General features: G+C 40.3%; 1 protein-coding gene across 10 annotated transcripts in view; it reads right to left on the bottom strand.

Annotated features, from left to right (window-relative positions):
• RASAL2 (RAS protein activator like 2) overlaps positions 1 to 24,131 on the bottom strand; it is a 186,899-nt gene that overhangs the window by 37,809 nt on the left and 124,959 nt on the right. For 9 of the 10 annotated variants that reach the window (XM_054833245.1, XM_054833246.1, XM_054833247.1 and 6 more), the window contains 2 exons: positions 17,386 to 17,492; positions 4,439 to 4,548 (listed from right to left, as the gene is read on the bottom strand). In XM_054833245.1, coding sequence (XP_054689220.1) covers positions 4,439 to 4,548; positions 17,386 to 17,492 — 217 coding nt within the window. Of the gene's footprint in view, positions 1 to 4,438; positions 4,549 to 17,385; positions 17,493 to 18,261; positions 18,299 to 24,131 lie in introns of those variants that run through there. The other variant, XM_054833249.1, reaches the window with a different exon arrangement.

The raw sequence follows: 24,131 nt of genomic DNA, 5'->3' as shown, positions 1-24,131 counted from the left end.
AGGAGACGTCTCTCCGGAAACAAACCACTCCTCCCCTTTCCCCATACTCCTGTATGCAGATAGAAACAGATACACTGAATGAATACAAGCTCTGAGTCAAGCCTTAATAACGCGTTGTGTAACACAGATTTTTATCCTTACATCTAAATCAGGATAAAAATCACCCACCTTTTTTTTGAAAACTGGCATTAAATTAGAATGAATGAATACAAAAAACATGGCAAGATTTGCTTCTATTATTGATAGGATCTGTGCTATTTTCATACTGCAAAGAAACCAGGAGGGAGGAGTGAGAACTTACCGAAAGTAGAAAAAGCTGTCGTTTGAGCAGCGATACCGTTTCACCATGAACCCCAGAGCCATGGCTACCCGCTTCCCTCCAACCTGCCGGAGCCCATTCTGAGCAAGCACACAGCAGATCCTGTGCTCGTCTATGACTATCTGATAATGCCATAAAATGACTTTTAGTAAAGCAGGAGGATTCCCACGTGGCAGTAAATCCCAACAGGGCAAAACCCTCCCAGCTGTCCGCAGAGCTTTATTACAGTCGCTGAGACCATATGCATCCAGTCTCAACCATCTTCGCTCCCTCACCATAAACAAAACTGAGGTGAGAAGTGTTGGTCCACTTGGAAATACTCCAAAATTCCTGGCCGCAAACTGAAAATATTAATTTGGTCTCTCCTTTCAAATGTAGTTTTCCTTAAGTCTTTTCTCATGCTTTTTTACATGTTTTATATATTACTGACACTGAGAAAATGTTGGAGACAAATGTGTGGGTTGGAGAGCTCCAAGAATGCAGTGGGAAACAGGCTAGGAAAGCTGTGAAAGATGATATGGTAACATGGTGCCAGACAGCCTCACGGCGAGAGCTGTTGATAACCCAGTGAGATGCCGTACTGGCCACATCTCAGAAGAGCTTCATTCACATCTGGCATGGGTCACAACCGAGCAGAGCCTAAGTCTTCTCATGTTAGAGCCTTGTAAAGACAAAACATGAGTTTTCAAGTACAACAGACCACCCAGCAAACAACTTGAACCTGGAGTAAATGATGTGAATTAGACTGAGAGGTTGTGGATTTCTGCAGGACACCTGGATGCTGACCCACAGTGGGCTCATTTCTGGAGGGGGACCACAGCTCTCCCCTCTCCCCATCCACTAACCCTGTCACACTGAAACAAAGTTAAAAGCCAGAAAAAGTATGTTGGCCAATTGCTTTCTGTTGAAACAGAAAATCTGATTATGAAAAAAATCTGCAACTTATTTCCATCACTCCTTCCTACAGCATTCCTGAATCCTTTCTATTTTAAACCAGCTCTGAACAGACAGCGTCCATCCTCTGTCACCATGCAGCATGGCCTGCAGTGTTACGGTATCCCAAATCTTGATGTGCACCAGGATAACCAATCCTCCTTACTCCACAATTTTATAGGTATTTATCTATAAACATCTCCTGTTTCTTAACAGGTCCGAAACACCTCAAAAGCATGAGAAAGCAACATGACAGCAGCCTCTATTTCCTTCTCGTCCTTGCAGGGTTTTAATTTATAAAGCTATATAATACTTTCTTTGAAGACAGGGCTCCTGTATTTGTCAGAGCAAGAAAAGGTAGATGCTATCAGCCAACCTGGCCCTGAAAACCTGTATGACACCATGACGTCACCTAGCATCACCTGCTTAAAATGGGAAAGGGCTGACTCACCAGGGTAGGACAGGAAAGTTTTTACTGCAACAGATCGAGACTCACACAGAAAGCAGGGAGAGCAGAAGGTGAGAGAATGGCAGTTCCCTCTCATGAATTAAGAGTCAGCTGCTATGTGTTATCTTCTTTCATGCAGAAACAGTTGTCCCTGATTTGTCCCATTGGAAAAATCCCAAGCAACAGCATAATTCTAAACACAAATCAATCTTTTTAGCCTCCTCTTTCCTCCAGCCCATCTCCTCCCAGTACACTAATCTGTTCCTCATCTTCAGTGCTTCATTCCCACATGGTTTTCAAGTTGTTTTTCCTGCTACTCTACCCACCAATTGCATTTTCCAGGCACCCTTAGATACAGAGTGAAACATATGGGAGGGAAGGGAGAAATCATTGGCAAGTTTCACTTTACAGTGGAACTGAATTTCCTTTATGGTTTTATTTATAAAATACCATTAGAAAAGTAATAGCTCTAACTATAAACTCTTAAAGTTGGTATATTCAATTGGTGCACTGTCTGATGAGACCACAAATGCAAAATGAACTCCATTAAACCCTCAATCTTTCCAACAACAGGTAACTACAAGGTTGAGTAGTGCTGTTAAGTTCTTTTTGGAATGAAAGCCTATCAGCAATTTATGACCCTCACCTGCAGCACAAGGCTTCTACCACCTTAAGGTGAGGCTCATGCTTTTGAACAGCAATACTCATTTGTGCAAAGATTTATCTCCAAATAAACTTCAGCTCAGCTTGCTTTCCACATAGCTTGGACACTCTCAGATGATGTCCCTTGCCTCCAAACTGTGGCCCCTGTTCACTCGAGCACACATACCTCTGAAAGGAGGAAGATCACATAGATCGGTTATCAAAAATGCTTCATTCCATTAGCAGCAAGTGACTGTATCAAGTCACAAACCCCCCAAAACACTGTCCCATCTCCTGCCCTACAGATGCAAGATGCGTTGCTATAAGGCTAGTGTAGCAGGTGAAAGGAGGAGGGTGACCAGATCGAAAGTAAAGAGCAACCACCGGCTTGTCCCTAACATCCTGCACATCACTGGCTTGCCAGGGCCCTGTCCCTCAAATTTCTTCGTGGACTCTGCCACTGGAACTTCTCAGTTCATTTGTTCCTGGATCCTTCTTTTTAAATCCATGCCAAGGAGACTTGAGAGGACTGACAGAACAGACCAGCTATGCCTAACACCATCACCGCATGCTTTGGATTTTATGCTTTGCAAGCAATCAGAGAAAATCACGTTGTCTAGTTGACAATTCATGCCCACGCTGGCAGGGAGTAGAGCAGGATTCGGTTTTAAAGAGAAGGCAGCTTTGCTGTGTATAATATCATGTCTTAAACCAAAGTTGTAGGGATTAATTATAGCTAAATTTATTGGCTTTCCCAGAATGATAGCGTTTCCCTTACACTGCAAAAGGAAGTATCATCAGTCCACATTCAGCATCAGTACCAAGTTAGGGAAAGATATATTATTTATGGCAATGAGATTTTTGCATTACAAAACTTCAAGCAAAGCTGGTTACAAGCACTGGTAAAAATAACAGGTACTTTATCACATGGTGGCATTATTTAACATGCTTATGCTCACTGAGATGCAGCTCCCTGAAAATAGGGATTTATAACAAAGCTTGACTCAAAACAGACTGGGTGGACATTGTTATGACTCTAGGAGCAACATTATCCACATCGTTAGTCACATTTGGTACAGTCTTTTCTGTAACTCGTGGAGTTAACAAGACCTCTAACATCTGAAGCCTTGCTATCTCCATGATTTTACGATGCTGCTTTTCAGATGGAGAAGATAGCACCATTGATTGAAGCAGCACAGCATGACAGATACAGCTAATGAATTCAGCTCAGCTAAAGGAGAAGGGAAAACGCACTAAACAATGTAAAATCACAGAAGCCTGCCGTGGCCTTAAGTACAGGGTAACCTATTTTTCACTCAGTCTAATTCTCCTGCTGGGCTACTGTGGAATGTAACACACAGTAATGTTTAATGAAAACAATCAAGGGACTTTACAAATAGTTAGGAAAAACTGTGTGTATGAGCTTTTGCTTGCCTCATATACAATCCGTTCCTAGCCTGAATTGCCAGCCAGAAACTAAACAAGCAAAAATATACCAAATGGGGCACTAAGTTGGTCGGAAGTTACTGAGCTTTCCAGTCTTCTGAAAAACAGACCGTCTGTTCATTGTAGTAACACTGCAGTAACTATACAATTGACTACCATTAGCAAGGATTCTTAATGTGCCTGAACTGCACTGTACGTCTCTGTGCTTTGCTAGCACTAGCTGAACCGATCTGCTTGCACCAGCATAATCCTTCATATTGGCCACTGCACTGATCTGTGGATAAGTATTGCATGCATCAAGGCAAGTTTCTCTAAAGCTCATCAATCCAATGGTTTTATATCATAAAATTTAAAGCCTGCAGCTTATTAGAAACAGATGCAGAAAAAGGTATTTCAGTCCATAGGCTTAACCTGAACTTTTCATCAGTTGTTAAGAGCAGTAAAAGTTTTCAGTCCTGTGTCAGCAGTACATTGTATACTAAATAACCTCTAACACGCTGGAGTCAGCCCAAAACCCACCCACCTGCCATTTTAACAATAAATCCCCTTCCTTGCTCTCATTCTGTGAGTGCATACACATGCTGCATGTAGATTTTGTGAAGTGCCTCTGGATGAGGAGAGACTGTTTTAGGAGACGCATTGAACCGTACCTGTCATCAGCATTGCGGAGAGATGGGAGACGGAAACTTGTGTTCCTGTCCAGCTTTGACTGACTCTTTGTCCTCTTGATGGACCCTTTCAGACGTTTACTGAAGAAGCCCTAAAATGAGAAGTTGCAGAAATGAAACAGGGAAACCAATGCCAGTAATAAATCAATCAATGCACTGTCACCGAGTCCAAACTCAGCAGTGATTCCCGCTGACTACGATTACACAACATGCTGTATTGGGATTCCTTTGAGCAGGAAGAAAGGCAGGGCTCGGTTGTCAACGACAGTTCCAGTATGTGGTAGCTTTAAATTGCAGTAATTAGCACTACTCACATTATAGGTGCACTTCAATGAATTCCAACTTTCATACAAGAGACCCAAAATCCACAATTATAATTTAATATGGAGTAGTCTTAGATATCAGTATTTGTTCCTACCTCCCCTTGTTTCAATTCTTGGTCAGATTAAGAGTACAAGATGTCTTTTATTATGAACTTCTATTGCACCCACAGTTGGACCCAGGTTTTCCTTTTTAAATTTAGATATAGCAGGTAAGTCTTATGATAATTTGTAATTTCAATAGTCTCACTAGCCAGCATTGAAAATTTCAAAAGATTTCACATACTAGTGACTTCAGATACCAGTTCTGGTATTGCTTTTTCAACTCAAAAATCTACCTATGATCTAAAAATACTAAATCTTCAAGTAATCTGTCTTCTGAACTACAATTGTTCACCAGACAATCACAGACCAAAGACACTTAAGTTGGAGGGAGCCTCTGGGGATCATCCAGCCTGCCTCCTGCTTGATGTGGGTGTACTGCCAACACTAGGTCAGTCTAACTCCAGCTTTGTCTAGCTAAGTCCTAAACACCTCTGATAAGATTTTACCACCTCCCTGGGCAACTCAGTCCAGTGCTGCATTACCCTTCCAGTGAGAGGAATGTTCCTTGTGTTCAACAAAAACCTCCCAAGCAGCAATCTGCAGCTGCTGCCTCATTATAACATCTGCCACTACGGGGAAAAGTTTGGCTCCATCATCTCGGTAATTCCTCTCTCCATTGCACTAGGCTGCCTTATATGACCCCTTAGCCTTTTCTTTCCCAGATAAACAAGCCCTCAGACTCTCCTCATAGTTCTCTCCTTGTACATATCAAGAGCTACTGCTGCGCTACCAGTAGTGTAACACGAGTACCTCTGACCACTGATATACAAAGGAGTGTGTGCATCTGTGTGTGTGTGGAAATCACAGAAATACTTCAACACTGGCACATTTGATTTTCTCCTAATGCTCTTTAAATTACTTTGAGCATAATATGCATTTTAAATAAACTATATTGTGTCAAAATATTTCCAGGGCTTGCAGACATACATGCACATATATTCTTTGGCACAATCAAAGCAAATACAGAGGTTCTTAATCCAATAGGATTAAGCAACATTTTACTTGCTGAATCTGTTCTGCTCCTTCACAGAACAGCTGCACAGACCCACCGTACCCTGCCCACTGCTGTCAGGAGATTTACCAAACACACATGAGTGAAACCACATTTGTTAAGCATATTATAAGCTGGTTATAGGTTGGTAGAATTTGCTCAAAGTGAATGTTCTTTTGGCGTGGATTGAACCAGTAGATCTACAGCCTTACTTAGCAAAGGTCTAGTGACAGTGGTAGCCAGCTAGGGCCAGCCCTCTCTCCCATCATCCCTGTTTTGCTAGGATCAAAGTCAAGTACAGCTAATTTTGAACACATTTGCAAGGCAAGCCTCCACACACTGCGTTTGGGACAGGTGACAGATGTTGCCCACAGCTGCCTCCTGTAATACAGAAATCAGCAAATTGGAGAGAAACAAGGTCTCCTGTTCTTTCCTGTGCAGAAGACTGACAAAGCAAGAGTGTTCTGTTGGCTCCAGGTGACTCAGCCAGGCTGAAATATGTGACTTGTTCATCTCTCAGACTCATAAGAATTAGGCCATCACAACAAAAGACAATTTTATTTGTAATCTTTTAGTCTGAAAAATCTCACATCTCTTTCACCTCTTCAGGAAGAAAATGAGGTTTATCTGCAATTGGACAGGTTGCTACATAATTTCATCTAGACTCCCTTTCCCACAAAAGGTTGGACCAGGTGATCTTTCGAGGTCCCTTCAAACCTGGGCTGCTCTATGATTCTGCAGTATTCAAAGGACAGGACTATCACCCTCTTTACATCAGTGGATGCCAGGTTAGTTATTGGAAAAGAAGTTCCTTCCAAGTTCCTTCCTTCCTTCCTTCCCTCTCTCCTCGCACTCATTCTCACTCTGCTTCTTTCAATGAACGACCAAGTGAGTCCTGCTCAGCTGTCAAATCCACAGTTCCTCAGGCCCTCACCATGACACCTTCAGCAAATACAGCAAGATGGCCTGTCTCCTCTTCCACTGAGATTTGGATGGTGATACATATCCATACCTGATGCTGACTGTAGGATCTTTCCAGCACACGCAGATCATCCTCTCCCAAATACTTATGCAGGAAACAATCTGCTCACACACACCGTAGCTTGACATGTGCCTGTCCACAGGCAGCACAGAGAAATTGGGATGCCCTGTGGGATGGTGCTGCAGGGGACTAGGGAAGAGGGAATCTTTTTTCTGCATCTGAAGGGAGTGCTACATTTAAGGCTGCCCTTCAGTTTCTGAGGTTTGCCAGCCAGCAGGCTTCTCAGGAGTGAAAGCTGCTGTATTCTCCTGAAATAGGAAATAAAGTGGAAAAGAAGAGGCCTGATATCTAGACACTGCAACCCCACCCCCACCCCCCCCGCCCCAAATCTGCGTAGCATGCTGGGGGAAAAGGTACTGTCAAAAGGGAAGAAGCGTTTTTAGCTGTGTGCGCCACTCAAACTCTACCCGTGTTCCTGCACTTTTCTTGGTCCTGGTATTGAAAAAGTGCCTTTGAAAAAACCCTGTAATCAATAGATGCTCTTGGGCTTCTCTTGGGGCCACTGGTGGAATTCAGATAGAGAATGTATAGCACTTTGAAAGGCACTTTCATATATTCTGACCTCTCAGCATAAAAGGTAACAAACCCAACTACAGGGATTCAGATCTGGTGGACCCTGGCTTCATTCCAGTACCTCTCAGGCTACTCAAATTGCAAACACAAAATAACATGTTTTTCTCCCCTTAAGGGCAAATAAGACAAAGCTGACCCAATTCAGCAGAGGTCCAAAAGTATTTATATTGAATCATTCCAAATCTCACTCAGAGAAGGACCGTGAATATTCATTTTTGTGTGCATGCACAATTTTAAATTGGCATTACTTTAACATTAGTGAAACATGTTCTTGGTTTAATTGAACACAATCTATTCCCTAATGAAATAAATATGCTATCTGGGGTTGAATAAGGCTATCCAGAGTTGACTATACAAAAAAAAGTGGTAAGAACATACTTAAGGATAAAAATTATTCAAACCAAGAGTGTACTTATTGGTCATTCTCAAAAGACTGGAAAACATTTGCAATATTTGCTCTCTGTACCTTGCTGGCAGTTCATGCAGGGCCAGTGCTTACAACCTGGACAACCTGGGAGCAGCATGAAAAATTCACACGTGCCAGAACTGAGCAGAGCTCTTTGATTTCCATTTGCCAAAGAAAATGCTTTTAAAAACTGAATGCAGATATAAAAAAAGATGTAGTGATGAAAAATAAACTTCTATCTGCACCAATACCATCTAACTGAAAGTTTTACTTCCTTTTCCTTCTATAGAGAGAAATCCCTGCCAATGCTAATAACTGCAGCTTGTACCATTAAAAGACAAAACCACCCTTACTTCTTTTCTTATTGTTTAGGTATTTCCCTTAAATACTTATTTCAATACAAAATGCACTGTTGTTTGGTTCTTATACCTAAATGTAATGAGATGTCTGAGTTTTAAGAATCATGTAACATTTTTTTAAAAACAGTGGGAATTTTACTGTTTAAACAAACACCCTCAGACAAAAAGATGTAAACTTATTACCCAAACTGTCAGAAATTATGAGAATATATTCTTAATTTAAAAAGTACAAAATATTTGGTAGGATAAATAAGCTAGGATGTAATTTGAAATGATCAGTACTGTGTACACACAGTATTTTAAGAGGAGCCCAGTGAGAGAATAACTGTGTAAGAATTGTGCCTTAATCCCTCAAGAGACAGATTTGATGGTCCACACCTAATGGGACAAAGCTCAGTACAAATTCCCCTCAGAACCACAGGTTTAGGTGAATAGGGATAGAAAAGAGAGACGGGGAGAGAGTGAGAGCACACAAGCACACGCTCAGTCACGCATGTAGAATAGGTTCAGAACAGGTTCATCATCTCAGCCAAAAGCATCAAACACTGGGGTAAGAAATCCCAATGATACAACATCTAAAAATAATTCAATCCCACTGGGAATTCTATTCATCTCATTGGGAAGTTAAGCAACTCATCTCTCTCACTCTGCCAAGAAGAAATCGCCACAGGAGAAGTGATAAATTCTGCAGGCTTTTGTAACTTCCCTCCATAGCCGCACAGAAACTCTGACCCCCAAGTATTTTAAACTGAGGGATGGCTGTTGTTCAGGGCAGCTTTGGCTTTAGGAAATGCTCACTTTGTGCCAACGTTGCCAGCTAGCTGTCTGTCCTTAATCTCTGTAGAGCGGCACGTGAACTGCCCAACAAATTCGGAGACAGCCCAAGTAGGAACTACTCAACTCTTTGACTATTGCTCCCTACAGACACACTGATTCTTCACTTTGGAGAGAACAGCTCATGCATAATAAATAATGATTGTCTTTGTTGTTTTGAAAGTGAAAGGTTAATTCAGCCATGATCTATATATAACACAAATTATCCATCAATAAAATGCAATGGTATTAGTGTAAGTTTCAAAGCACAAAACCCGGGGTAAAATGGGTGACGATAAAGGTTCATCTTATGTACAGCGCTGTGGTTTGCAGCACTGTTACCTACATTAGGTATTTCTGAGGATAAACACATTGCCTTTTGGAGCCTTACAATGCATCTTGTACATCTATAATTCTCGATGAGGAGCACTAATACATTATTAATAACAGCAGGTGGGTAACTTCATTTACAGAGAGATGAGACTTGTTCTCTCTGAGGGGAAGGATTGGATGGGTACAAAGATAACACTCAAGTGACTACGGACGACGGCAGAACTGCCTCCCAACTACTGCGTGTTGTTAGTACACAAAGCATTTTATTTCTTAAGTTGCTCACAAGCAGCTATTAAGGAAAAAAAAATTGTAGCCAAGTGAAAACGCTGTCCTGTGCCAGTAACATTGTAAAGCTACGGGAAGCAAAGAAGCAGGGGAATATAGCCAGGTCGTAAAATGGAAAGATACAACTAGCAGGATATTCCAGGGATTAGGAGCTAACATGGTGAAGTTTACTATCCCCCATAGAACAACAACAAAACACCAATGTAACTAGCAAGGAGGTGGAGAAGTTTGCTTATGAGCACAGTAACACTCATTATTAAAATATTAGCAATGACTACCTTTGAAAAGGCTCTCAGCCATTCACACAGTAGAAAAACAGATGAAAACAACTATACACACACCTCAGTGTTAATGTAAAGAACAGTGACTTACAACAGTCAAATTCAACCATCAACTCATCATGTCACTGAAGAGGTGGTTTGTGCACAGAGAACAATAAAAACCATGTTTGAATGTATAAACAAAGGATAAAGCACAAAAAAAATAAAGTGGTGGTATGTAAATCTGCCATAGCTTTCACACTAATGCACCACTCTCTTCTGATGTTCTCATTTCAGCAAGAAAGCTAGAACAAAACTGAACTCCAGAAGTATAAACTGATTAAGGGCAGACAAGAGGGGGATTTACAAATGATATGTTTTAAAGACTATTTATTTTAGAAACAAAAGCAAGAAGGGATTATAGATGTATAAAACAAATAGAATGGAAATTAACTAAGCTCCTCATGTGCCCTGTTACATAAGAAAACCAAGGGGCAATTTAACATGAGAGGCAGCGCATTTAACTGATTGTCAGGAGACCTTTTGTAATGCTATCTATAAATCAGCCCATAGAATTCTCTACCACAAGATATTATACAGACAATTTTTTTTTCAGCAAGATTAAAAAAGGATTATGTGTTTATATAAGGAAGAATAACATATGTAGCTGCATTAGTCAGGTTTAAAAATAACAAGAGTGAGCAATTATCATGCTTCAGGACACAAGCTGATCAACAGCAAGGATCAGGAAGATATTTTTCCCCTGATGGGACAGCACTGCAGATTTGGCCAGACAACAATTTAAACTTTCCAATGAAAAATTGTCTATTGCCACAGAAGAGATGCAGAATAGGATGAACAAGTTTAAGAACAGTAATAAGAAAACCAAGGAAATGGAGAGGATACCACAACAGGAATACACTGATAATACATCTATTAATAAAACGTATCATAAGGTTGCATGTACTCTGTGTGATATGCAGTCAAAAGTACTAAAGGAATCAAATTTCCAAGTCACTGGGAATCATACTTAAAAATTCATGAAGAAACAAGAGCTACCAGATAGCTGGGGAGAGCTACATCAGCTTTTCAGATTCCAGTTCAGGAAGGTGTCTAGCATGGACGCAACTGGGAGCAGAGCCTGTGGAGCTGTCCACATCGGGCACTAGTGTAAGAAAAGAGCATCCTTAAAAGCCCGTATCCAGGAATTAAGGATTAAAGGTCAGATGTCTGTCCAGAGAACAACAGAACAACGATGATGAACTCAGGTGACTTGTTTCTTCTAATATTTATTGTTTATCAGAGTGTTTAATCAAACAACAGTTTGTCAACAAATTGGCTGCAGCCGGTGAAGTACGTGGAGAAGTGATGGCCTCGAGCCTACCTCACCATGATTCAAGCGGCTGCATTTTTGTCTTTCCCTCACGTCAGGAAGGAAAGAGGCAATCATGTTCATGACCCTGGTTCTTTAGTCCCCTGGCACACAGCCAGCAAGCAGCCCAATACTGCAGAATACCTTTTGATAATACAACATACATACTAATTAGAAAAATTAATGGAAATGAACTTTGTCAAAGCTAGTAACACAAACCTGAGAACTGGCTGCAGGAATATCTAAAAAGAGTAATTACGACAAGTGATAAGGTATCAAGGTAGGAGAAAGGGTCCAATGGGATGTGGTGGGGATAGTGACATGACTGCTTCTGCTTAACATCTTTGTTAATGATCTGGAAGAAAAGTTAAACAGCACATTAATTACACTGAGCTATATTAAATTAGGAGGTGAAGCGAGGGCCAGGGAGGACAGAGAAATAACACAAAGGGTTGCGAGCAATTAGAAACTGATAACACACATTCCTGTGAACTTTAGTACCAGAACTTGGAGAATCAATTGAAGGGAATTAAAAACAGAAGAGCAAGAAAAGTGATAAAAGGGCCAGAAGGACTGATTTGCAGAGGATGCATTAATTAAACTTTGCATAACTTTACAAGTCATGATTTGGAGGTGAAGAAAAGAATGAGTCGGTACACGTTTAAATACTATTAAACCAAGGACGGCTGGAATGTGACCAGTGTTTAAAGCTTTAGACATTCATAGATCCACTACATTAATTGCAGGGGAATTAGATAAAAGTCAAGTTTACATCAAACACGAGAAAAGTGTTCCCGCTGTTGAGGTCCAACAGACGGTATCACAGACTGGATACATCCATCATCTGATTCAACGCTAAAGTTTGATGTAATGAACAAATCCGCTTTGGCAGAGAGCTATTGTGACGGTTATAGAACCTATGAACAGTACTACCCCAGAATAAAGATACAGATGAGAACTTGGTGAGCATCCTGGAGATAGCCAATCACCCATTTATACCTTATGACACAAAACCCAGGGAATAATAGCCAGCATACCTGAACCATCACATCACAGGCAAATGATAAAAAATTAAAACAGATTCAAACAAATGTGTTACAGCAAGAAAAGAGTGCAAAGTGGAAGGAAAAATGTTAATCTTACAGTAGGGAGGACAGATTTGAGCACAGACAGTTCTTCATGAAGGATGCCATGATGCCTCACACTAATGTAAATCAACAATTCCATCTCTGCATTGGCGCTGATGCAGAATTAAAAATATGTACTTGTATGCCATCAGGTCACATGGCCAGAAAAGATCAGAGCTGTCCTAACCTGGCAGCATGACGGTAGCAGAGCAGTGCTCTGGAGAAGCAACAATCTTGCTGACTGCATAAAAGATGAGGCTGGGCAGCCGCGAGATCTCATCAAGCTTTGACCTTCACTTAGGCTGGCTGCATTTTCTTCTGTTCCATTTAGCAGTACTCTTAAAGAGCAAAGAGGCAGACAGTATATCTATAGATCCACTTATACCCTCGACTAGAAACAAATCAAGGAAGGCAATCTGTAAGTATCAATCTTCCCATCATATTCACACAGGTTTCCTACAAAAATAATTTTATTTACTTCAAAGATTGTGTTCTGGCTTTCCTATCTCATTTGCACTTGTTTCTTTGCCTCTTTCTCATCTTTTTTTTTTCCTAATAGCCAGCAGACATGGATGAATCATATATTATTTGTAATAACAACTCACTAACAACCCTACCCCAAAGCAGCAAAAATTGGAGAGCGCAATGCGAGTCTGAAGAGTGGTTTAGCCATTCTTCTCTACCCTGTCACTGCAGGAGGTTCAAAGATTTTTATAATCTCCTATTTACCCTGGTCACTCAATTCCAATAGCAGAGCTATGAGAGAATATGGTACGTTTCCGCAGTGCTACCGGGGCTCAACAGTGCAACAGTAGGGAACGGGATGCACTGAGATTGAGACACTCTGCCAGGACATAGTGTGTGTGGGAAGGGAAAAAGCTGGTTTCTCGCCCACCTATGCGTCACCATGCCTACTTCTAGCCAGTTCCGTCTGCCTTCTTATTTGCTCAGTCAAATAATATTCATTATTAAAAAATATGACTTTTTCCTATATCGGTGTATCTATAAACAGCACACATCTGTCTATACGTGAGAAGACACACACTTCCCCATCTCAATTTTCATACCTTTTGTGCCCTTCGGTTCTCTCTCATTATTCCTCCCAGATACACTTGGAAATTGTCAAACAGCAATTAACACAACTGAACCTAGATGGAAACTAATGTTTTAACTGCAGACAACAATATTTGGGGAAATGGGGAAGAAAAAGAAAGGACAAGCACCAAGAGCTCTTATCTCTGTATGTATGCCTTGTGCTGTGCAATGTCAGCATTAGCAGAATCCGCTTTATTCCCCTTGGTGGGAGATAACCAGAACAAACACATTCCACATGCTGGTCCATGTAATGGCTAGTCCTGAGAATGAGTATGTTTGTAACTACTGAAATTCTACTTTTCACACAGTAGTAAATTTAAACATATGTCTTTTCTTCCAGTGCACATGCAGGAGGTAGGAAGGCAAATTTCCTGAACTTTACATGTCAGCCCCTTAAAATAAATCCTTCATTGACCACTGCCACTGAAGAGACTACTTAAAAAATGTCTTGTCAAGGAAATGTTCACTTAAAGGCCATTATGCTGTTATGAATCAAAATTCCAGATGCTAAACAAATGCCAATTAGCAGTATTAAAAAAACAGATGCCTTGTTCCGAGTGAGTACCACTGCCTGGCGTTTGAAAGGAAAAAAACTGCTCAGAACATGCTGGAAGCCACTGTCCTATTGAGAAGACAGCTTTTAAATAGCTTTTCTGAGAGGCAAACTTAAAAAGCTGTAAAAGCAACTTATTATGAAAATCTCAGCATAATTTTCCATCAGGATAGAAGAAGGTTAAGCTGTCCCCTGCCTTAAGCTGCTTTCTGTTAGAAATCCAAGCAGTGAGTAGAAGAGGTATGCCACAGAGTCAGGTCCACACAGAGAATAACTGAGACAGCACTACACTGCAGCTGCCTATAGCCCTCCGACCTATACTGTAGGTATCAATGTTTGGAAAAACAAAACCACAAGTTCTCTTATTATTAATCTCCTTTATATGTACAATAAATACCTGTCAAATAAAGATGACCTCACGCACACAAATATAAAGCCACTATAGGCACCCCTTATGTCCTTTACTTGAAGCTCTTCGCAGACCACTGATCTGAGACTTGCATGAGGCACCCAAGTCATCTTACCTACTTCTGAGAGCTGGGAAATTCTTAATATAAATCAAAGGAAGAAACTTGATTCTTCCCCATCTTATCATCCACCTTTTAGATGTGTGCCAATCCACAAAGTTAACAGGATATTTTATTTCAGTAGTTTTGGCTTGAGCGCATCTGTATTCTTAAGCAATCTGACTTCTAATTGCAGCTTGCTCTTTTAAACAGATCAGAAGTTGGCATGTTTTAAAACAAGGTGATCTCAGCCCCTACCTGTACCACAACCTGCTAAGGAGTAACGGCATATAAATGGGTTATTCAGAGCAAAACGTACAAAGCCAGAAGCCTCGTCCCTATGAGAAAGACAGGAGGGTGCATTATGCTCCTGGGTATACAGGTGGCCAGGCAGACAAAGAAGCATAATACCAGCTACACATGGCACAAAAAGCTTCTAGGTTTTTTGCTGGTTTATGCCCAAGAAAGGCAGCCATGTACTGGCTTTCTGAGCCTATTTGCCAGAGTCCTAAAAGCTCAAAACACTGCCAGGGGAAATAAACATTCTGCAAGGTTCTTGTTTTGAAAGGGAGCAGGAGCTAAGAGAAACATTAAAACATTACTTAAAAGACAGGATCAATATTAAAAAAACTACAAAAATAAGGAACAAAGACAAAAAAGGGGGCATATAAAATAAATAATACAGATAGTAATCAAACACTTCTGATATGTAGCTTGCAGTTGTTAGACAAAGACTATGACAATGCATGTATACATCTAAAGGCTAGGGCAATTACTTATAGAAGACGACAAAGATGACGGAGAATTTCTCATAAATGAAGATGAGAATAGCTAGGAGTTTTAAAGGCTCTCAGTTCAGAAATCCTCCTGGAACTGTGTGGACCACGAGTTCAGCATAAAAAACTCAGAACTTGATATAACAGAATATCAGTGACAACTTCACATGCAACAAGACCCTTTTTTCCCCCCATACCACTCAGAAAACATCATTTAAGTGACACAGGATAGTTCATAGAATCCCAGAATAGCTAAGGTGGGAAAGCACCTCTGGAGATTGACTAGTCCAACGCCCCTGCTCAAAGCTGGAGCAAGATGCTTAGGACCGTGCGTCCAGTCTGCTTTTGACTAGATCTCCAAGGATGGAGACTCCACAACCTCTCCAGGCAACCTGTTCCAGTGTTTGATCATCCTCACAGTTAAAAAAAGGTTTTTCTTATGTTTAAATGGAATTTCTTATATTTCAATTTGTGCTCAGTGCTTCTTGTCCAAAGAGCCTGGCTCTGTCATCTTTATTCCTTTCCATCAGGTATTTAGACACACTGCTAAGATTTCCCTCTGAGCTTTCTCTTCTCAGGGCTAAGCAATATATTCGGCATTAACTGCTACTTCAGATATTCTTTGAACTAGATGAAAATGTGACTCGTGGTCTTTCAATAGACATCAGAAGTTCAAATTTCATTCTGACAAGAAAGCCTCTACAAAAGAAATTTTCTTCACAAGGAGGATAGTCAAACATCAGAACAGGTTGTCTAACAAGGCTGTGCAGTCTGCATCCTTGGAGGTTTTCAACACCTGACTGGAGAATGCCCTGAGCAACCTGATATACATTGGTCCAGCTTTGAAGAGGGGGATAGATCAGAGACTTCTGGTGGTCCTTTCCAATCTATATTGTTCTATGACTCTGAAAAAGGACCAACTATGGGTACTCTGTATATTCACTGCTTCCTTGGTCCCTTTTTCAATTCCAATAAATCACGAGTTTACAGGTTGCTTTAGACACCATATATTCTATCATTCTGACCAACTGTAATCCTTTTATAATTTAAATAGCTCTCATTAAATCCATGATTGTTTTTTATTTTTAAAATGACACAATGTAGGATTTAATCAAAACCCAAGTTTCACACACACAACTGGATCTAAAGTGAGCTAGCAAGTGTGCTTAAAAGGGAGGAATGCTATCTAAAGCAAAGCAAGAACATATACACTAAGGTATAGAAATGGTACTCATGTCCGTAGAGAATATACAAAAAAATAATGTTCACTAGATAATTCTTCTCCTGTTTTTCCTCCGGTTTTAAAGTAGGCAGACTACTTGCCAAAAATAAAGAGAGGGGTACGAAAATATTTGCAATATTGAAGTTAGATATTTCAGATCATGAACAAATATGGTTAAAAAATTTATTGAGCAACTCATTTTAACTTGAAGCATTTGCCATCAGTCAGGGCAACAGAAAGGCCTTTGTGCTCTTGGATATACTGACCAAAGACTGACACAAAAGAAAACCTGGACTCTAGCTGAAAAAGTGTCATGCAGACTCACAGCCAACAGAACTCATGACAAAAACTGAAGAAGTAAAGAGCAATTAACACACCTGCAGAAATTTCTTCAGCTTCCAAGTAAACTATAAAGTCATTTCAATTTTCTATGTACTTCATTGGCATGAGGGAAAAATAACATGCTATCACCAACCTAAAAGAACTTGAGTATGTAATGCAATCCCTGGCAGCGACTTCAAAAGTATTTATATAGGTCGCTGCTCACATTAACACTGATGTTTCACTATTTGCAACTTTAGGTCAAGCCGATGAAAACAAGCAAGTTACGGATCTACCAGACATCTCATTGCTAATATACGACAGCTAATAGCAATGCCTCTTGGTCAAATAGAAATATTAACTAAATACTCTTTTTTTTTTCCTAGAGGTTAGTTAGACACTATGATATTTTAATCTCCTCCTCCTATTCAATGAGAAAAATTCCTCCTTTGCAGGAAAGGCACACTTACTGGCACTTTGAAAGGAGAAGTATTCGAAGCATCCATGGAGTTGGTTTTCTCAGAGGTGCTGGTCCCGGAGATGCTCCGTCTGCGAGGAGATCTCTCTGCTGGGACCTCTAAGGAAGAGAAGAAAAAGAAGGTGAATGGGCACAGGGGGGTGGGGAATAGTCAGGTTTTATGCTCTATAGGACAGACGCCTCAGCAAAGTTGCGAGTGCATTACTAAACTGCCGAATTACACTCACCTATTTTTCTATATCTTATTTAATTATTAAATTACAATGGCATTTCCAATGACAGATTCAAAGTTGTGAATCTGACTTGATTGTAGGAAATAGGCAATTAAAATAAAATATGCTGGTAAAGATCAATACTGAAACATAGTTAATATTCTATTACTGTTTATGAGAGAGTATTCAGAGAACTTTAATTTTTTTTTTTTACATAAGCAATGCAGTAATTAACAGATAACTACAATCAAGACACAGGGAAGCTCAATTTTAGTCACAGCTGAACACAATTTGACAAAGGTCAAAGTTCGGTCTCATATGATCACACTACTTGCTCAAGCCACGCAACCAACAGAACACTCATAACTGCCCGGGTAATATGACATATATATCTCTGCAGATTAAAAAAATAGGTCAACTTCTCATTCTGGCAATATGACCTTACTAAGATATGACTTTGGCATCTTAAATTCATGCAGGCTGATCTGACGAGCACAAATATTCACAAAAGATGCACTTACATCTTTTTCTAGTGTAAATACTAGAATAATAGTAAAGTATACACACTATTAAAAATCTCTATACAAACACACATATACTATACATATATGCATTGTTATATATAGCTTGATACACATACATATACATACAGATACCTTTATCACAACTGCTGCCCATCTCCAGCTCAATTGCCAGACTTAAAGGAATCCAGCTTCACAAAACATCCCCCAACACGGGGAGGGAAAAAAATCACTTCCTAGCAGAAAGTCCATTGTTATCTTCTGAATCTTAAAGAAAAGGAGTAAGCCGTGACTCCAGACAGTGACATTTTGACTCCTGCCGTTTTCCTTTCAAAAGACAGATGCAGCTTAAACTTCCATTTCTGGACGCCTGGCCCTGGGGATCCGTGCTACTTCCACTTAAGAGAAAGCTGGGTCTCTCTGTTCCCCCTCCCTTCCCACAGCTTGCAGAGAGCAAGCGAGCAAGCAAGCGAAAAAGAAACACACAGGACTGCAGCTATTCAATCAATCGCTCCGACTGCACATCCTCATTAGTTACTTTCAGGCTATTAACAGACGCCCAACTGCCGGCTTCCCTCTGCTACAGAAAATTTCACTGTATATCCTGATTCACAGCAGCAAAAAAGGTTTACAGAGATAGACTGCCAGCTGGTGCCACGAGAGCAGTGTTTTCCTCAAAATAACCGAAGAAAAAATGAGAAAAGCCTTCTTCAGGGATAACATTACTTGTGATGTCTTTGCATACCGGATTTTGATTTCACCAGAGTTATAATACGTATCTCCCATGGATGCTTGAAGAACGACAAAATGGAGCATACTGAACGAGAGGCTAAGAAATCTGGACCACGCAGTGTTAGTGTCTCACACTGTAGATATTTATCTCTTAAAAAACCATACCACTAACATTCAGCCTCTCAATCTGCGTGTAACCTTCGACGGGGAAAGAACTTCTAAGAGGGAGAACAGCCTCCTAAACTGGGCAAACAAAGTAACACATAATGTAGCTGCCCCTGGAAAATGGGCAGGGCACAGCCGCTGGCTGCCGACCCTGAGGACGATGCACAAGCCCTGCTCGTACCGACCAAGTAAATCACAGTCTCTCAAAGCCCACAATAACCGTGACAGAGCAATACCACTTTTGGGGAGACTTTTCCTTCTGCTGATGAGCAGCATTGGGCACTTTCTCTTACAGCTAAGGAGGGATCGCCTGTTCCAGTGCTGGAGGGTAAGTCCCTGTCAGGGCACCTTTAGAGAACAAAGCGTTTGGAGCAGGGCCAGCGTTAGACCAAGGTTTTTGAGGAACGGCCAGTCACATCATCTCAGGAGCCCTTGCAGAGGTTGCTAGTTTTATCTGAAGATGGGCTCTTTTATACCACCAGCTGCCTCCTCCTGCCACTACAAAGGGAAACTTATTTCCTGCCGCACCTGTAAGTACTGCTCTCCCAAAAAGAGCTGTATTACATAGGATTTAAATGATTGCTTCTGCTTTTCTTGCTGTAAACGTAATGAAAGCAAATGGGAGTGATAGATTCACTTGGAACTGGGGACTAAAGCGAGCACCTTTTACATCTAATAGTAATGCATAACGTAATAGGTTTGGCTTGCTCCACTTCTCACATGCAGGAAATCACATCAAAGCTGCTTCAGTAATTTAGCACAGTCTGTTAACTTTGCTGAGTCATAAATGAAAACAGGAGTCTGAATTCCCCCTTATTTTCAACAGTAAGTTCTGCAGGAGGGGCAATTTAGGAAAAAGTTTAAGTTTAAACCAAATGGAGTTAAAAAGCTACAACAAGAAACATGGCTGGCTCTCTGTGCCTCCCCTCTTCCCCCCACATCCACCCAGCAGCAATTCAAGTTGTCTGCAAATGAAACATTGAGATTCCATCGGTAAAATGAGTTTCTTCCATTCTCAGACCATCACAGAAATATACCAAATGGGAAAGGGAAAATGAAATATTCACAAGGTGCCTGCAATGAACTAAAAATAAAACTATTTTCCCTCCCTTCTTCCAAAAAACAAAAGCAAATAAACAACATGCTTAGTCCCCAGGAAAAAGGAGACCTAAATATAGCAAAATTGTCAAGCTATGTTAACTGGAAATCAAAAGCTAAAGCAACCTGCTATGATGCCCGTAGAACCGTATTTTTGCTGAGTCGTGTAAAAAAATATCTATACTGTCACCACTAGGCAAAAAATTAGACAGCTCCCTCCCCTGCTCCACAAGTAATGCTAGAGGCTACTCTTGCATAATCTTCACCTGCTGTAAAAAATCAATGCACCTCTCATTGGCTTAGTATTAAATTACAACTGCTGTCTGCATTGCTCACTCTCAGGGACCAAGACGACAGATAAATCACATTGTTTCTACAGATAAACAATCTGAAATCTTTTTCATCCACTCTCAATTTCTGGGAAGAAAAGAAAAAAAAAGGTTGACAGATCTTCCCCTTTTCAACCTTAAAAAAAAAATAATTGATCAAACAAATGAGTTGTAAACAACCCCATGGGACACATTTAATTTATCACCTCATATATTGGTGATATGCAGTAATATTTATGTAAATAAATATTTATGCAAATAAGTATTTACACACTACATAGAAATAGTTGCAAATTAGCTGAGCCAATTACTCAGCGATGGCAGATGCCTCTGAAGAGGGAACTGCCCAAGGATACAATGAAGGTAGGTCTCTTTTCACATCTTCATATTGCACCACACTCTACCCTCTGCAACACCAAAGCTTGTTTTGTAGGCCAGAAGGCAGGTTTGTGTAAGACAGGTGCCACTTACTACTGTGAGTAGTGGTGACGACTGACCTCCTTTGAAGGCAACCGCCTTGGCCCCAGCCGTGTAGCCTCAGTGACCCCCAGTCAGGATGCAGCTCTCTGACTCCACCTGAATTTCCTATTGTGGGTGCTCTGGCCACTTGAAATCTGAAACCTTGCTGTTGTGGGAATTCGTATTCTACTGTGAAGAGCTTTTTCTCAGGGTGGGAGAAGTAGAGATGAAACAAACCTCCCAGCTTTGCAAGACAGTGCTTGCTACTCTATCTCCATTTTTCTGAATTGGAAATGGATTGGAGAAGGGCAGGAAAAACAATCAGGCACAAAGAAACATCCTCAGGGGTTAGAGTGAAAAGAATTAAGTTACTGAACTTGCAAATAAGGTCACAGAAAGAAGGATTACAGGGGCGTCCATGATTTTGCAAAGGGCAACGCAATTAAACTACAGCATGGTCTCAGTGGAACCTGCGTCAAGACTGTGACACCTTCCGGACTGGGCTTGTGTCCTCCCAGGACTGGCAAGAACATCTCCAGATGTGAGTTCCTGCTTACGAAGTCCAGGAGGTGACTCTAAAGCAGTCCCAAAGACCTACGTGGAGATGCAAAAAAGGGGTAAGCACACTGGCAAGCATAACTCTTGTCTGTCATTACTCATAAGGGGCTGGTACTGGTCTCTGTCACAGCGGACAACAGATCAGACCATCTACTCCAGGCTGGCAGGTCCTACATTTCTATAATAAAGTTCTGAGCCTGGTCACGTTCTGCACACCAGCGTTTTACCAGTTGTGACTTTTGGCAGATCATAACAACACATGGCTTAGCTACAACATCATTCGCTCTGATGTGCAAGAAAGATTTGGATTTGTGAAAGGCTACATTTATCATCCACTGAAAAATAAATTGTACTACTGACAAAAAAATTAATATTTCTTTCCCAAGACATAGATTCTCTTGAGCAAAAAATAAAAAAAAAAATCCATCCTCAAATCCATTCTCCAGATATCTTTATTTAATATCTTTGTGTTGTCTTTACTAGGAAGGGGGCAGACTGCTGGTGTGTATTATCTACTGGTTAGGGAAATAAAAGATAGATATAATAAGATTTCAGGGATTGGGACTTCCTTTTGTTTTGTCTGCACACATCCTGATATGATAGTACCTTGGTCTGCAGCTAGAGGGAATAGAAAATCTGATTCATGAAAAGAATCAATTCATTCTGCCTCTCAAGTCCAGCTTAATTACAGGCATTTGAAAAATACAAAACCAGTTCAATATGACCAATTACCTGTCCAGAACCAAACATTCCCAAAGACTGCCTCTCACATGCACTTGTATTAAAATGTCCCCAGCTGAAACAAAACAAAACCACACCCAAATATTTTCAGCCTCTTTATAGAGCTACCTTGGCATTCCCCATGAGAAAATGGTAATTGCTGCTGGTCAGAGCATTAGCTGAACAATCAAACAATCCTGCAATTAGCCTCTTGTCTGCAGGAAGGATCAATAAGCTACACATACTAAATGCCTTTTTTAGAGCAAAATTTGCTGTTGTTTTAAATATTGTAGCACTCATGAAGCAATAGTTACCACAGTGGACAAACAATCCAAATATTTACCTTTTATCTATGCCATTTTAGAAATTCATCTGCCTGGCCAGGTTGTTATACATTTCAAATATGGTAATGCCTAGAGGCCTCTTACCAGGATGCAGCATGACTAGACTAAGTACTGAACTGGCACCATTTCTGCCCCAAAGAGTTTAGTCTTAACTTGAAACAAGGCACTATTAGAGTGTGATAAATCCTACACGGGAGGCAGGAGGGAAGAAGTACATTAAGAAGACATGCAAATTAAATAAGTTACCCTTCATGGGCCTCTGAGTAATTATTTATTTTTAAAATAAACTCCTACTACAAAAGTTATCCCCAGATAAATAATTGAATCCTAGGGGGTAAAAATAAAAGAGTATCTTGAGGAAGGATTTGGAAAAAAAAATAAAAATCTTTGTTATTGAAGATTTGTAAGAACTGGATGGACAAGAGGTTCTCTCAAAGAGGACAGTCAGAAGAGACCCTACTGGGGATGTGGCAATGGACTAGAAAGGACTACAGGATTTCAAAGCCTCCTTCAGCACTATTCTATACTCTGTCAAAAGGCCAATTAGTCTAATGAATTAGCTACAAAAGAAATACAGAATAAAAACCTGCAGCAGTTGACTTTTGGTGACTTAGTATTTCTTCTACAAACACAAATAATAGGCCCAAATCTAAGCTTGGAAGACTTGGAGCACTTACAGGTTTGCTGTTGGCAGCTAGTTTTTAAAGATGTTATTCGTAGATGTAACCACCAGTTGAGTTGTTTACTGGAGACTCAATATTTGTTTTGCAGACAACAGGAACTACAGAGCTTGTTACTTACTTTACAAAGACAGTACACTAAAACTTTTAGCTTGTAGGGCAGGAAAACAAACCAAACCAGGGATACTGCCTTTCTACTCTGCTACATTTTTATTAACTATTTTCATTGCGAGTTGCTGATCATCTACCACAGTGAAGTGGTATGAATAATGAAGGCACTTGTTCAGCTATGATGGTTTGGTCTCCTCCCATATGCATATATTTAAAAAAAAATTAAAACCCAACATACATATATATATATCATTAAAGAAATGTTTTATATGCATGCATGAATGTTCATCAAGTGGGAATATTCAGCTGGGCTGCTAATTCTAGTACTTTCATTCCAAATAAACTACTGCGCTGAGCCTATTAAAAAGGGAGTATGTAATTCACTTTGAGAGCCTTTTAAAAATAAATAAGCATTTCAACAAGTACAAAAATTCAACATGCTCCAAGGCAGGTTATCAGTACAGCATATACATTCAATAACATTATGGCATTCACAACCTCGTTAAGACAGAAGAGACTATTTTTGTCTCATTGTCTATTTAGCATTGTTTCAGAGCACTCATGTGACAGCACTAACGAGAAAGAGATCTCATTGGGTGCAGTCACTATTTACTTAACATTTCTTCTACCCTGGTGAAAATACATACCAGCTGACAAAATTAGAGACTGTAATAAAAAGCAGAAAGATAGCGTTAGGAGATATATAAGAAGGAACGAGAACTGTCCAGATAGCATCTTTCAGATGAGTATTACCTAATGAATTAGGAACCCTCATATAAGAATAAATAAAAATGTTCATGTTTTATCTT

This window comes from Grus americana, chromosome 8, assembly GCF_028858705.1.
Source record: "Grus americana isolate bGruAme1 chromosome 8, bGruAme1.mat, whole genome shotgun sequence".
NCBI classification, from domain to species: Eukaryota; Metazoa; Chordata; class Aves; order Gruiformes; family Gruidae; genus Grus; species Grus americana.
This window is presented reverse-complemented; position numbering and strand designations above follow the sequence as displayed.